A 15,847-nucleotide genomic window follows, 5' to 3' on the forward strand; every position below is an offset into this window, starting at 1 on the left:
GCAGTTCTGTGGACGGAAATGCCTTGTTGATGAGAGAGGTCAACAGAGAATGGCCAGACTGGTTCGAACTGACAAAGTCTATGGTAACTCAGATAACCGCTCTGTACAATTATGGTGAGAAGAATAGCATCTCAGAATGCTATTCTGAGATGCGGGTTGGCACTGTTTTGGCGGCAAGAGGGGGATCTACACAATATTAGGCAGGTGGTTTTAATGTTGTGGCTGATCAGTGTATATATTTTTTGAGAAGTATTAAAATCTGTCTGTTACCATAGCACCACGAGGGACCAATATGACTGTGGCATGATATGGGTAATAAACATTGTTGAGTGTGTCTAATGCAATTCATACATTATGTGTTTTTGGCTGACCCAAAGGAAAAGAGAGTTTGCCTTTTTAATTAATATATGAGAATTGTGCCATTTATGATGAGATAGCACTCCACAGGATGCCTGCAGCCTACCTTTTCAAACAAACTCAGGATTACAGTTATTTCTGTATTGTTATATGCAAAGCATCCCTCTTACCATTCAAACTAGTGTTGTTTTACATATACTGGGCATTGACCCGTGTCCTAAATGTATTTATTTATTGATCACATCCAGGATCCAGTCCCATTTGTCATTGTCAGTACTTTAACACGACACAGTGAAACAATCGATCCCTTTCTCTCCCAGTACCACAAGTTAGCTCAGCTACATTGTGCATGTCACGGCATCGGAGAGGAATCTACGTTGCGCTCCCCTGGCTGCGTTCAACAGGAGGGAAGAGACACTCGTGCACTTCAAGAACTTCAAAACGGTTTAGATATCGTTAGAGAAGACAACAAAATTTGTCAGTCGATCCGTACAGCATCAATACAAACCAAATCGACCATTTATTAGAGACATGTTGCCCTTTTTCTCTTGAGCAAAGGACTCGCGCCCGCGCGCGCATTTGGAACAGTGTGCATCACGCGCAGTTTCCACATTCCACGTGCGCAGTCACTGATAACTGCTGTGCGTAAAGAGGTATCTAATCTCAGAAGATTTCCTAACATTTTCGCAATGGCACCGCCACAAAACGGATCTAACCTAACGGTGAACTTTACAAATCAGTTCGTGCAGCCGCCGTGGCGCGTCGCGCTCTGGTCGGTGGCGTACAGCTCTATCCTCGCGGTCGCGGTGTTCGGGAATCTCATCGTGATGTGGATCATTCTGGCACACAAACGGATGCGAACTGTCACCAATTACTTTCTGCTCAACCTGGCGTTTTCGGACGCGTCGATGGCAGCCTTCAATACTTTGATCAATTTTGTTTATGCCACGCACGGTGACTGGTACTTTGGTGAATCCTACTGCAAATTTCACAACTTTTTCCCCGTCACCTCCGTGTTTGCGAGCATTTACTCTATGAGTGCCATAGCTGTCGACAGGTAGAGTACATGTCAAGTTTACATTGAATTACTGTGGGAACAATGCATGTTTTCACACACACACACACACACACACACACACACACACACACACACACACACACACACACACACACACACACACACACACACACATATTGGTGCAGCTATCATTATGAGGACTCTCCATAGACATAATGATTTTTATACTGTACAAACTATAGATTCTATCCCCTACCCCTAAACCTAACCCTCACAAAAATCTTTCTGCATTTTTACATTTTCAATAAAACATCGTTTAGTATGTTTTTTAAGCGATTTGAATTTTGGGGACACTAGAAATGTCCTCATAAACCACATTTATAGCATAATACCCTTGTAATTACCAGTTTGTAACCTAAAATTTTTTCCTTGTAAATCACAAAAACCTAAAAACCCAAATGTATGCATATGTAACGTTAAGTAGTGCAAGGCAAAGCCAAGTCAATTCAATGTGACACCATCTTTAAAAGGTGCACTCTGTAATTTTTTGCTCATCAAAAAAGTTTTACTCCAAAAGAAGTAAATTGTTACTTTGAAACATATAAAATCATTACCACTCACATGAGATGAGGACTTCAAGTTCATTCATATCAGTAACCTTATAAAAGCTGTTTAAATCTGCATGGAGAGGGTCCCCTCATCGGGGCTGCCATGTCGAGATCACATGACCAGCCAAATACTACTCACTTAATCTCAGTAACCGCCCTGTTATTGGACACTTTTACTTGTGGATTAAATGAATTATGGCTGCCTATGAATAATGAGTTTCTACAATGGCATCTGTTACTGAAAACCTTTTGATTTTGAATAATGCTGCATCCATGCTGCAGGAGTCACTGTAAGTAAAAACATAAAAACGTTACTTAGTGCGCCTTAATATTTTTATACAAAGCCAATTGTATTTATATAAACTGAAAAAATTCATTTAAAGCTACACTATGTAACTTTTGGCCCTCTAGCGGTTAAAAAATAAAACTGCATGTGTCTTGCGGAAGAACATTGTTTTGGTTATGGTTCGGCTCTGCTCCTCTGCGTGGATGAATGTGCTTCGAGGCACCTGTGTACACTGGATACAGGACATCTTATCAGAGTGAATAGACAAATAAATAACGAAAGAAAGGAAAAGACAGATATCCGAAAACATGTCATCTTAGCAGATAAGTACCATATCTTATGCTGTTGTTTTGATTTATTGGAAACATTGATGTTTTGAAATAAATGACGTTACAACGGTTTGGCACCGTTCGTTAACATTAGACATAATGATTACTATTCTGATAAGGTCAAATGTTGTAAAGTTTTTATAACTGCAGGATATTCTGGCCAAACAGATGACGGTAGTAACTAATTTATAGATTGTCATTGTTACCAACTAGTGGTCAACATAATTTCAAGACTCACATGTCCCTGGCAAGCCTATAGGACTAAAGGATTTATTTATATAAATTATTGCAATTATAAAGAAAAATACACATGTGTGCTTGCAAGTGAAAAGTTCTGCACCAATTACAGTATAATGATTGTATTTCACTTCACACACATACAGACGTGTGTGTGATTACACAATTATACATAAACCATATCAATAAAATATCTTACCTGTTGAGTGAGAAAAATGCCATCTCTGGGTCGCTTTTAAATACTTTCAGATCTCGGAATTGTCACCACCTCTGAAAAGCCAAGCCGATGTTGATTGGGGTTTTATTACGGACACTGTTGCTTTCCCTTTTTGCTTGTAGACTCTGCTCTGTTCGGGGTTTCTTTGTTTTTACAAAGTGATTACCTGGAGTTTTGCCATTTTGAATGATCCATGGTCAATTTTTCTCATTCGTTGTGACAACAAACTTTCAGCTTCAGCTACTCCCACACCATACACTCGCTACAGTAGCCGGATCTTATTTTCTCTGTCTAAGGATATGACGTCAACACGCACAGGCGAATGACATATGTATGCAGTTTCCCACGAAATCCGTCCCGACAGCTCTAAAATATTTATAATATAATATAATTATTATAGGTTTATCAAAGTGTATTTGGGTAAAGACATGGTTTGGAAGATGGATTAATTAATAACATTTTGTTATTTTTTAACAAAAAAAAAAGTTACGTAGTGTAGCTTTAAGGACGAGTTATCTAGTTATTTATGTTGAGGTTCATGGTAGTCATATTCTGTATGTTGAAACTGCTCTGTACCCATTATTTTTCTTGGCTGGGAAAAGTGCCTTAAACAGTCCATCCTGCTCTTAGCATAACGCCTGACTTGCTGCAGTGAATGGCTTAATAATGGTTGTACAGACTCACAGATTTATGGATTGGTGAGCTCTATTTACTTATTTACAGCACCTTCAGGGGGCTTCTTTTGAGATTCTTTTGAAAACGCGTTCTAAGCCTGAATTGAAGAGTCTCATATCAAGTTTAAAACTGATTTGGGCTCACTTGTAATGATGGATCAGTGGTAGGCTTAGTCATTAAAACTGATGTACAATATATACAGTACAAACCTATACATTAAAATTTAAAACCCTAGTGGGCTGTTGCCCTAGACTTTATTACAAGGCATCATATAGGCACACTCACTATGTGAACGCTGTTCCAAAAGGTAGGCAGTATGATTATGGTCCAATTTACTTGCATTTTTACCCTTTGGGTATTATCAATTAGAACTAAACACTAAAGTTGGTTTGGGGTACATTATTCAGTATGCTTGCAAGAGACATAAAGTTTGGCCTAACAAGATCATTTATGATTGTTCGCTTGCTAATTTACTGTTACACATTCAGCTTCCCCTCTAATCCTAATTCTTCAAGGTTTAAAGCTTTCCAATTTTTACAGTGCACCATAAATTTAATTTTAACCAAACATATTGGACAGTGAAATGAATGCGCACCAACACAACTGTTAATGAATTTGTCTCACCCTGCACAGCGGACAGATTGAATTGAGAGTGACATAGACTGCATTTAGCACCACCAGAAAGATAGCGGTTCTGTGCTTGGAGCTCGTTGATCTCAATTCATCCTGGTCTCTATTCTAATGCAAATCAGGACATAAAAGAACAACAAAAACCAAGAAGCTGGAGAACAACATGTTCCTTTATTGCTAGGTAGAAATTAGGGGCGTAGCAATTCAGTCTGACAACAATTCGATTCGATTATGATTCTTTAACTAATGATTATGATGCATCGCGAAATCTGAAATTTGGTCATGATTCGATTCGATCCGATTCAATACAATTATTATTGGAACGATTCATAATTATTTAAAAAAGTAGCATGTAAAGGCTGTTATACCAGATGGCTCGTTCACGAGAATTAAATTGTATTTTCTTGTAGGAGTTTTTGCGGCACACACCGCAAAAGATAAAAATGTTTAAAAATATGTTTAAAAATGTCAACGTGTCATTGACCAATCGCAGTTGACTGTAATCAGCTGGTTGGTTCTCTTTAGAACAGCCTGAAATCACTCCCTATTCCCTATATTCTGCAGCATTCACTATAAAGAGAACGTTATGAATGAGTGAGTGTTTTTGTTCACAGCCAACGTCTGCTCACCAATCATATTTATTTAAGTTCTATTCATGGTTATAGGAGCCATGTTAAAGCTAATTGTTTCATGTCTGTTTAAATGTCAAGTCATGTGACTGAAAGGTGGCAATGTGTGTCAATCATAATTAGGGGTTAAAACACCCCTTACAAAAAATCTAAACTAGCCACAAATTTGCAGTCAATTTTGTTATTTTCACATGCAAATTAGCAATGTTTGCCAGAAGTTTGCAGCTCTTTGCCAGTAGTGGCGAACCTCCAGCAAACCTTTGGCAACAATGGACAATTTGTCGCAATTTTGCCGCAAAGCTAATATGCATGAAAATGATCAGTGGCGAATTTGCGGCAGGTTTGCGCCAGATTTGCCATGAACTTTCGATTTTCATAAGAGGCCTGTGCTGGTATGTGCTCACTAGGGCTGGGCGATATGTAAAAAATATTTTAGTGATAATCGCCTTAAAAATATCGTGATATCCATTTACATCATCAACCCCCCTGCCGAGGGTTGTTGAATATTTTTTGCTTTATTGACTTTACAAATTGCACTTTAAACTAAACAAAAAAAGCAATAAAATAACGAAGTGATAAAAAATCTTATTTTTTATTATTGTCTCCAACAGCTCCATTTGCCATTATGCAATCATCTGTCAATGACACCAGGTGGAAAATTACTAATAGCCTACAGATTAAGAACTAAAGACAATTATAAATGTAAAGATAATAATAATCATAACAATAAAGCCTAATAAATTCCCTTGTGTTCCAAAATAATGCTGCCAAATATGTGTTCTTATCGAATTTGTGTTTGTATTGTGTTTTGGTGATACAGTTAATGCTGCCTAAAGAAAAGAAAATAGAACTAAATTTTAGGTTCAAGGTGAACATGTCTTGTATTATTTTATGATTTAATCACTTTCGTCTTTGTTTCTTTAATACAAAGATATATATTACTGAACCTGCAGAGTTGCGTTTACAATGCATGCCAACCGCATGGAAATAAAGCAAACTAAACTCACATCACCTCCCGAGATGATCGGAGATAATTTGCTGCATTCTCACAGATGACATTATTCTTGCAAACAGTTTTCAAAAGAATGAAACAGAGAAAAAAATAGTGAAAATTCTTTACATGCATGTGTTCCACATGACAGGCTCGTGCTGCACGCCTCTGAACAAACAGTGAATCAGACACAAATACTGACAGCTTTTCTTTTGTCTGTTCCTAAAAATATAATAAAGTGTGTTTCTTCAAGCACGTGTCTTTGTGACTAACAGCATTTCTTCTCATGTGTCACTCCAAGACGTCTTAGAGGTCACCCACCTGTTACCCGCGTATGAAATAAATTTGAACCTGACCTGACTAAAGCAGCCTAATTGTGAGTTGATGGATAAATTAGGTGTATGCCTGGCTAAATAGATGAGTTTTTAGTCTAGACTTAAACTGAGTGAGTGTGTCTGTATCCCAAACAGTGTTAGGGAGACTATTCCATAGTTTTGGAGCCAAATAGGAAAAGGATCTACCTCCTTTGTGGATTTTGATATTCGGCCAGAATTTTGTGATCATAATGAACATGATGGAATGTAGCATGGTAGAAGGTTACTTAAGTACTGTGGAGCTTGACCATTCAAAGTTTTGTATGTAGTTAACAGAATTGTAAAATTAATATGAAATTTAACAGGTAGCCAATGTAACGATGAAAAAATGGGGCTAATATGATCATATTTCTTGGTTCTAGTCAGCTCTCTGGCAGCTGAATTTTGAACCAATTGAAGTTTATTTATTGAACTTGCAGTACATCCTCCCAGTAATGCATTACAATAATCTAGTCTTGAGGTCATGAACGCATGAATTAGTTTTTTGGCATCAGCAACAGAGAGCATGTGTCGTAACTTAGCAATATTTCTGAGGTGGAAGAATGGTGTTCTACAAACATTGGAAATTTGATTTTAAAAATGACAGATTGGTATCAAATATAACACCTAAGATCCTCGCTGTAGAAGATGACGTAACAGTGCATCCATCGAGCGTCAAATTATATTTTAGCGGCTTATTTTTAGAGGTTTTTTGTCCAATAATTAGTACCTCTATTATTCCACGATTCCTGATAATATACCCCAGGGGAAGCATACATAAGGAGAAAAGCTGAGGCCCTAAATCTGATCCCTGTGGCACTCCATACTTAACTTTTGTTTGATTTAACAGCTCCTCATTTATACATACAAAGTGGTAGCAGTCTGATAATAGGACCTAAACCATGCTAATGCAAGTCTACTAATGCCAACATAATTCTCCACCCTATTCAAGAGAATGTCGTGATCTATGGTGTTGAAGGAAGCACTAAGATCTAAAAGCACTAGAAGAGAAATGCAGCTGCGATCAGATGATAAGAGCAAGTCATTTGTAACTCTAATAAGTGCAGTCTCTGTACTGTGATGGGGCCTAAATCCTGACTGAAATTGTTCATATATACCATTTCTCTGTAGAAATGAACATAGTTGGGAGGACACTACCTTTTCTAGTAGCCTATCTTCGATATAAACGGGAGATTTCAAATCGGTCTATAATTAGCCAGTTCTCCAGGATCAAGCTGTAGCTTCTTAATAAGTGGTTTGATAACTGCCATTTTAAAGTTTCTTGGGACATGTCGTAAGGATAGCGAGGAGTTAATAATATTAAGAAGAGGTTCTGAGATTACAGGGAATATCTTTTTTAAGAGCTCAGTTGGTATTGGATTTAACATACATGTTGTGGCTTTTGATTTTTTGATAAGTTTTTTTAGCTCTTCATGAACTGTGACAGCGAAGGATTGAAGTTGCTTGTGAGGAAAATTATGAGACACTGTTTTCTGAGGTACGGTGACAGTTGATTGCATAGTTCCAATTATATTTCTGATGATTTCTATTTTATCAGTTAAGAAATTTATGAAGTCACAGGCCACCTGTAAATATCAAATTTCTTCAATGGCAGTGTTTACCGAAAAGTATTGCTTTTATGTGATGATGCATCCACGGCACTAGGTGTCAGTACAGTCCAAGATGTCTGCAAGCACAACATAAAACATTAGTAAACTTTTAAGTCCAATTAGGAATCATTTTTGTATTAGATTATTACTACTACTACCATTACTATCTACTAGACTAATTGAACATTTGGCAGAAATTATCGGCTGAGTGTGGAATGGCATACAGTTTTTACTACTTCTGCCATATCTGTCTATGGCAGAAATATTAAGAGTAGTATGGTAGTATGCCTTTCTAAACCCAGCCGATAATTTCTGCCGAATGTTCAGCTAGTCTTGTAGGGATGTGCAACACTACCGTAGATATATTCAAAATCGATCGGTCAGTGGGCTGCCTGAAGAACTAGTACGTTTTGAAAATATGTACCAGTGGTTTTGCACATCCCTACTAGACAGTTAAACATTTGGCAGATATCACTCTTAATACCCAAAAATAAAGATGATGTTGTCAGTGGAACTCAAGTCAAAAGTATCTGTCAATCTACACTAGTGTAAGTGATGGAAACAAGCAGCATACAGTATCTTTAATTACGTTTAAGGCTATTAATACCTGAAGCACTGCTTATTAAAATCTTAAATGCAGTTAGACTCTATTTGTTTCTGGCGCAGATTGATCTGAGCTATGACTTCCACTTAGTTAAATGTCAAGTTAATCAGATACATCATTCATTCTTATGAATGGAGATCACAATAAAATCAATCATAATAAGCTGTTCAGTCAATGTGGCAGGCAAGTCTAACACTGTAAACGGAACTGCTTTTATTTCTTGACTTCCATATTAGGTAAAATATGCTTAAAGATGAGTCAGGAATTTATGAGCTGAATTAATATGCATCACAATTCTGAATTGAATCTGTTTTTTTGTTTTTTTTTTGTGAAAAACTTAAATAAACGGTTCACCAGCTAAACATAGTTCATGAAGCTGATTGACCAACATGATGGGACTAATTGACCAAGGACTACTTAAAGGTGCTGTAAGCGATTTTAGCATTCTGAAGATTTGAGTCCAAAACCCAGCAAAAGAGCAGCATTTTTTATTCCTGTGGCTGTCAAATTTAACAGTGGCACAATAGCACCATCAACTGACAAACATTATGAATCATAGCGTCAATGATCTGCTTAAAATACAACACTATGAGAATGAGCCTTGTGGGGACACACATCAGCATCCATATGCCAACATATGCTGGTGATAAGCCATATTGTTTTTTTTCAGCAGGAAAGTTTGTTGGTTTTGATATCACGAAGAATTACATTTCTCTTGATCTCTCGAGATGAAAGAGCTTGAGGAATACGATAAAAACATACTTTTAGAACTCAAAACTGCCCAGTGACAAAATACTTTTTTTAAACAAAGCTGCAAAAACTGTTTTTTTCCTGCTTATGCAACTTTCAGACGTCAGACCAATGAGTACATTTTAACACAGGACTGCCCACATTTACACGTTAAGAATGACTATATGATATTTAGAAACGTGGCCTTCAGTCACGCTGATATATTAAGTGGAGAGCAGGACAGATACTATAAATTCTAACACCAGAAAAACAAACACTAAGATTAAAATGTGGGAAAGTGTTAAAACAAGTGCATGTTCCTAGCTGTGTGTAGCACCAACTGCTCTGCATATCCTTCTTAAGGAGCTCAGTGTTAGAAAAAAGCAGCTGAAGTATATTTGTAATAAGGTCCTCAATCATTTCAGTCTGACCTTAACAGTGCACAGATTGTTTTGTAAACCTGTCACAATGTAATGCAGGCTGTTATTGTGCTGAGCAGCAAACCTGCTGTCAAATGCTTTGACATGTAAAGAGAGTGTTAACATAGGAGTCTTAAAGGCACAGCAGCAACAACAAACAAAAAATATTATAATAATAAAATAAATAAAACCAAATGCCTGATTAATTCTAAGGGTCAGAGAGATGGTTGAAATAGTCATAAAATGCAATTTACATTTTTTAAATTATTTTTTTGGAGAAAAAACATCTCCTCAAACATTATACTGTAAGTGGACCTCAGGAAGGTGATTTGTTTGATGATATGACCCCTTTAAAACAAATAAATACTTTAGTTCTTCCTTTATTATAAGGGACAACAGAGGTGGTGTTGTTTTTTTGCTACCAGTAAGCAACCAAAACATTGTTACGGCATGAGGAGAATTATATCAGACAAGAGAAAACCAAATTCAGTGAGAGTGTTCTTCACAGTTATATCCTGTGCTCAAAGTGTCACCCAGTGCTCCTGGCTCCAGGCTATATATCACAAAGCCCAGTTTTGCTGTTAGGCAGTTACTGCACTTGTCCGTAGAGCACTTGTGACGTTAGGATGGAATTTGTAGTGGGTCAGTGTTCCTGCATAATAGCATTTGGAGGAAACTGTGAGATTTGTGCAGACACCACTTTCCCAGATAGTGTCTTCAGTACAATACATTTTTAATTCCTCTGACAGATAAATGGTGTTGCAGACAAACATTCCATTCTCCTGCATTCAGTGGTGTTTATGAATCTTTAATAGAACTATTATGTGCAACATTTTTGAAGAATGGTGGAGGCCAGTAGGTTCAGTCCCAGTTCAAATGTTCTGTCATCAGGGGTATTACACTTGATTGTGATATTATTTAGCTGAATTATTTCTAGCTGTGTTGTATAAATGTGGTTTAACATCAACACAGCATGATATAATTAGCCGTTTTTAATTGTGTTTTATTCATAACTGGAAATCTATGTTTATGGATGTTTGCTACACACATGTTTGGTTTATATGCATGTTTATATCTAATATTAGGGGTCGGAATCAGTAGGGACCAGGGTATAAAATATAATATGATATTATACAATATACATTACTGTCTGTGTTTGCAACTTTCCAAATAGTGGTGGGTATTTCGATTAATTGTTTATTTTGATTTAGTTCACTGATATTTTCAGTGACCATTTCTGTAGATTATATCTTTACGCCAAGTTAGCATATTTTATGTAATGAGTGAGTCATTGACTCAATCTGTCAGCTGAATAGTTTAAAACCACCAAGTCGTGCACGACCGAAACAGTGAAAATAAATTAGATCAATTAGATCCAAACAAAAACATTAATTTGTTTATGAACGAAACACTACTTATATGAAAGCAGTGCAGAGAGCGAGTTATTTCTGCACCATTAACACCACTGAACAAAATAGCAAAAATAAATGTTGTTTTCAAACAACCTTTCGAATACGCCCACGTCTGCTGTTGATCGAACAAACAGATAGTCCCGCGCCAACACATGCCATTGTTTGACTCAGTGTTGTTGTGTTGGGTTTGAAGGACTGCTCAAAACAAATTTTGATTTTTTTGATTTTTTTATAAATGCCACAGAGACAAAGTGTACAGTTTTTGAGAAAATTAACCTACAAATGACTTACTTATAGTTGTTTCTGCATATTAAGCTAGGATAGGTGAAAGTATTTTAATATAAATAAAGTTACTGTATGTAACGGGAGCCAGCTGATAGATAGATGTGCAATGTGTATAAACCTCACTCTCCTGACCTCAAGAGGTGCACTAGCGACTGACGCTAGAGGCTGTAGCCTTTAGCCTCCTTGTTAGCTCTCCCGTGTCCCATGACGGAGATGCCGGTTTGAGTCCCATATATTAGGAAGAAGGAAATAACAGTACACACTATAGTCCAGCAACCATGGATGGCATGTCCACGTTAGCAATTGCATTTTCTCCAAAAATACAGAATCTATGAGTCTATATGTACATACAGTGCATATTTAATAAGACATTTACTTATAGCACCATGAAGCACTTTTACCTTGAAGTTGCACTCATGTGCTTGTGCTGATCCAGCACGAGCAGCAATCTCCTGACAGTTTAAATGGCCTGGATTGCCTGCTTGGATTGTAACTGAGAGACCGTCATGATTTGTGAATCAGAGGAATTTATGATCCTGATCCTGAAGTTTTGATTCTGGCTGATAGAATATGCGCTTCAGAGGAGGATATTAAATGAGCGCTCGAGGGGAAGAAAACGCTGTATTTTCATGGGGTTCGTGAATTACATCTGTTTCAACTAGATATCTGCATATTTGCAAACGGTATTAGAAAATAAAGTTAAAAGTTACTGGGAACCTCTGATAGAATATGTGCTTTAGAGGTAAATAAATGAGCGCTCCACAGGATGCTGGATCTGCTCAAGTTTTGTGAGGTTTGCTTATTACATCTGTTTAAATGAGATATGCACATATTTGCAGATGGTATTTTATACTAGTTTCACTGATATTTGCCTTTTTATCATTAGACAAGACAGTTAAAAGTTACAGGGAACTGTTGAGGAGAGAGAGGGAGAATGAAACAGACAAGCACTTTAACATTATGAGCTCAAACGCGGCTGCTGCGGCTCTGTTATGCGGATCATTTAAATGAGACTGTGTTGCACACCGGTCTATTATTGTAGTAACACGATGGTATGTAACAACAAAACGAACCATGACTGGGCATTTACATGTCTCAGTCGCGTCACTTGCAAGCAGGTGATTTCCGGCGCCCTCAAGAAACATTGGCCAAACAGGATAATTTATCGGCCGATGTGATCATTAAAAAAGTCAGAATATCGGCCGATTTATCTGCCTCTGCGATATAACAGTCGACCACTAGTGATATGCTAATATTGTGATTCTTTATGTTAAGTGTATTCAAACTGTATTTCTGTAACAAGTCCTGAACTTCCAGCTTTATTTCATCATAAAGCCATAAAAGTAGCACAGACTGAGCATGTCACTATCTGGGTTACCATTCAGTTATTTTTATATGCATTTTGAGATATCGCATAAAAACTGCAAGATGGAAAATCTCCAGAATGCACATAAAAAAACGTATACGCCCACTTGAGGTTGATTCCATTTTTATTCGATGAGAAGTATTGCGCATAAACTATGAAAACACATTTACAAAATACATTTCTATCAAATTTATTAGGTATATAAGCATAAAAAAGTAATGTGACTGAATAACTCGTTCATAACTGGACTATCCAGCAGACCAATCATCGCATCTGAAATGTTGCTTTGATCATCTTGAAGTAACGGTGTCTAGAAAATTCAAAGCCTGTAAAGAGTTTGTAGAGCAAATAAGTCGAATACAAACTTGAACTGAACTGAAGAGCGGGTTTATTGACACATTTGAAAAATATATTAAAGATCCTCACGGAAGAAAGGAGGAACACACACACATAGTGCTCCCAGAACTGTGTGGCGCGCTATCGCTCCCAGAAATTAAACAAAGTTTTTTACAGTTTTTTGTCTGTTTGCTTTAAACCATGAGTACTTTATTAAAGTGATAGTTCACCCAAAAATGAAAATTCTCTCATCATTTACTCACCCTCATGCCATCCCAGATTTTTTGAAAAATATATTTCAGCTCTGTAGGTCCTCACAACGCAAGTGAATGGTGGCCAGAACTTTGAAGCTCCTAAAAGGAAATAAAGTCAGCATAAAAGTAATCCATTTGACTCCATTTGTTTAATCATTGTCTTCTAAAGTGATCCAGTTGGTTTTGGGTGAGAATAGACCAAAATGTAACTCCTTTTTCTACTGCCATTGCTGTCTCTAAGCATGATCATGATTTCAAGCTCAATTACACTTACTAGTACTTGACACATGCGCAGAGCGCGAGATGGCACTGTAGGAAGTGTAGTCGAGCTTGAAATCATGATCGCCAAGGAGACTGCCATCAAGATGTACAGTGAAAGAGGAGTTACATTTTGGTGTGTTCACACACAAAATCAACTGGATCACTTCAGAAGACAATGATTTAACCACTGGAGTTTGATGGATTATGTTTATGCTGACTTGGTCTGCTTTTTGGAGCGTCAAAGTTCTGGCCACCATTCACTTGCATAGAATGGACCTACAGAGCTGAGATATTCTTCTAAAAAATCTTTGTTTGTGTTCTGCAGAAGAAAGAGTCATACACATCTTAGATGACATGAGGGTGAGTACATGATGTCATAATTTTTGGGTGAACTAACCCATTAATAAAAGAGTCACAATGGCTACAATTTCACAGGAAGTGATTATTTTGTTCTTGTAAACACATGGGCTGAGGCTTTATTTTGGCAATGGGCTTTATTCACAATTCATTTTTATTTTATGGTTTTTCGCTTAAATTAAATTTGCAGTTTCGATGGAAACATAGCTGGTGTCAGTTAAAAACAATGTGTAGGAATAGCGTAATTTGATTACAGGCAGTGTCTATGAAGGGGTAGAGTTATAGACTATTCTTTGTCGGGATCTCAGGCTGATCTTGTGGTAAGACTGTTCTGTTTTGTTGTGTTTTATGTTTCTCCTAGTGTGTGCTTTAGTTTACAGGTGCCGCGTGATTGCCGGTTTTGCAGGGGTTTTCTCCGCAGAGTTTGGCGGGCTCGTTACCCTGTTTACCGGCAACTGAGCAACTCTCAGCTCTGTCTAGTGTTTTTTTTTTTTTTCGCTTTCTGTCGGTTTTGTTTTGGTGCGCTTTCAGTCATTAACTCCCTATCGTTCCAGTGCTCACCTGGTTACCAGTTTCATCTGTCTACTCACCTTCCAGCAGCTCACCTCCGTTATTTTAACTTTAGCGATTCCACTTTGGCCATCCAGTGGGGCCTGCCCGTCCACAATCTCGCCTCTCCACAGACTGCCAGCGATCTTAGGGGAAGTACTTTGGAGACCATTACATAAGTTACTGCTCTGGTGAGTCTGTTTATTTCTGGCAACCATAGGGAGGTGATTGTGCTTTACTTAATCAGGTTGCCCCTTGCTCCCATCATCTTGGGACATCCCTGGTTAGTAAAGCACAATCCTCAGGTTTTTATGGCAAGGGGCTCCATTTCCTGTTGGAGTACTTTTGAGAATTGTCTAAGAGCAGCACCTTCTCCTGCCTCATCTTCTCTTGTGTTTCAGGTCGAGCCGCCGGTACATTTTGAGGTACTTATTGAGGTACTTCTCCACCATGGGCCGACTGTTTTTGTTGTCAGGCCTCCATCGAGGAGTCTCTAACAGCGGGACTCATCTGTCTTTACTCATCACCGGCTGACGCAGGTTTCTTCTTTGTGGAGAAGAAGGACGGGTTGCTTCGCCCCTGTATCGACTTTCAGGGGCTAAATGACATTGCTATCAAGAACAGGTACCATTACCTTTAATATCTTCAGTGTTCAAGTTGTTGCAGGGGGCAACCATCTTTAAAAATTTGGACCTACACAATGCCTATCACCTTGTGTGCATGAGGGAGGGGGATGAATGGAAGATGGCTCTTAACAGAGAATTGTCAGTTTCACACACATTCAGTTCCCTTCCTGGGGTTTGTAGTCTCTTCGGAGGGAATTCGTGTGGATCTTGGCAAGGTGAGGGCTGTAGACAGTTGGCCAATCTCTGATTCATGCAAGGCCCTGCAGAGGTTTTTGAGATTTGCCAACTTTTATAGACATTTTATTAAGAATTACAGCCACGTTGCTGCCCCTCTGATGGACCTTACTTTCACCAAGGAGTCATTTGTGTGGTCAGCCAAAACTCAAGCTGCTTTTGACAAACTTATTTATCTATTAACCTCAGCGCCCATTTTGATTTTTCCTGACCACAATCAACCTTTCATGGTGGAGGTAGATGCGTCAGAGGTGGGTGTTGGTGCAGTCCTTTCACAACAGTCCCCTCTCGATGGTTTGACTCATTCTTGTGCCTATATTTCTCATCGTCTTCACCGGGAATTGTTGGTGGTCAAGCTGGCCTTGGAGGAGTGGCGTCACTGGTTCTTGGAGGGAGCCAAGAAACCACTTGTGGTCTGGACCGACACAAAAACCTTGAATACATTCAATCTGCCAAAAGGCTCAATTCCCGGCAG

The 15,847-nt window shown here is 38.1% G+C and overlaps 1 protein-coding gene across 1 annotated transcript in view; it reads left to right on the forward strand.

The window, feature by feature from the left end:
* Positions 1–1,046: 1,046 nt before the first annotated feature.
* The window catches only part of LOC127444591 (neuromedin-K receptor-like), an 85,279-nt gene continuing 70,478 nt past the window's right edge, over positions 1,047–15,847 (forward strand). The window contains exon 1 of the mRNA XM_051704047.1: positions 1,047–1,414. Coding sequence (XP_051560007.1) covers positions 1,047–1,414 — 368 coding nt within the window. The remainder of the gene's footprint in view (positions 1,415–15,847) is intronic.

This window comes from Myxocyprinus asiaticus, chromosome 8 (genome assembly GCF_019703515.2).
Source record: "Myxocyprinus asiaticus isolate MX2 ecotype Aquarium Trade chromosome 8, UBuf_Myxa_2, whole genome shotgun sequence".
Lineage (NCBI taxonomy): Eukaryota > Metazoa > Chordata > Actinopteri > Cypriniformes > Catostomidae > Myxocyprinus > Myxocyprinus asiaticus.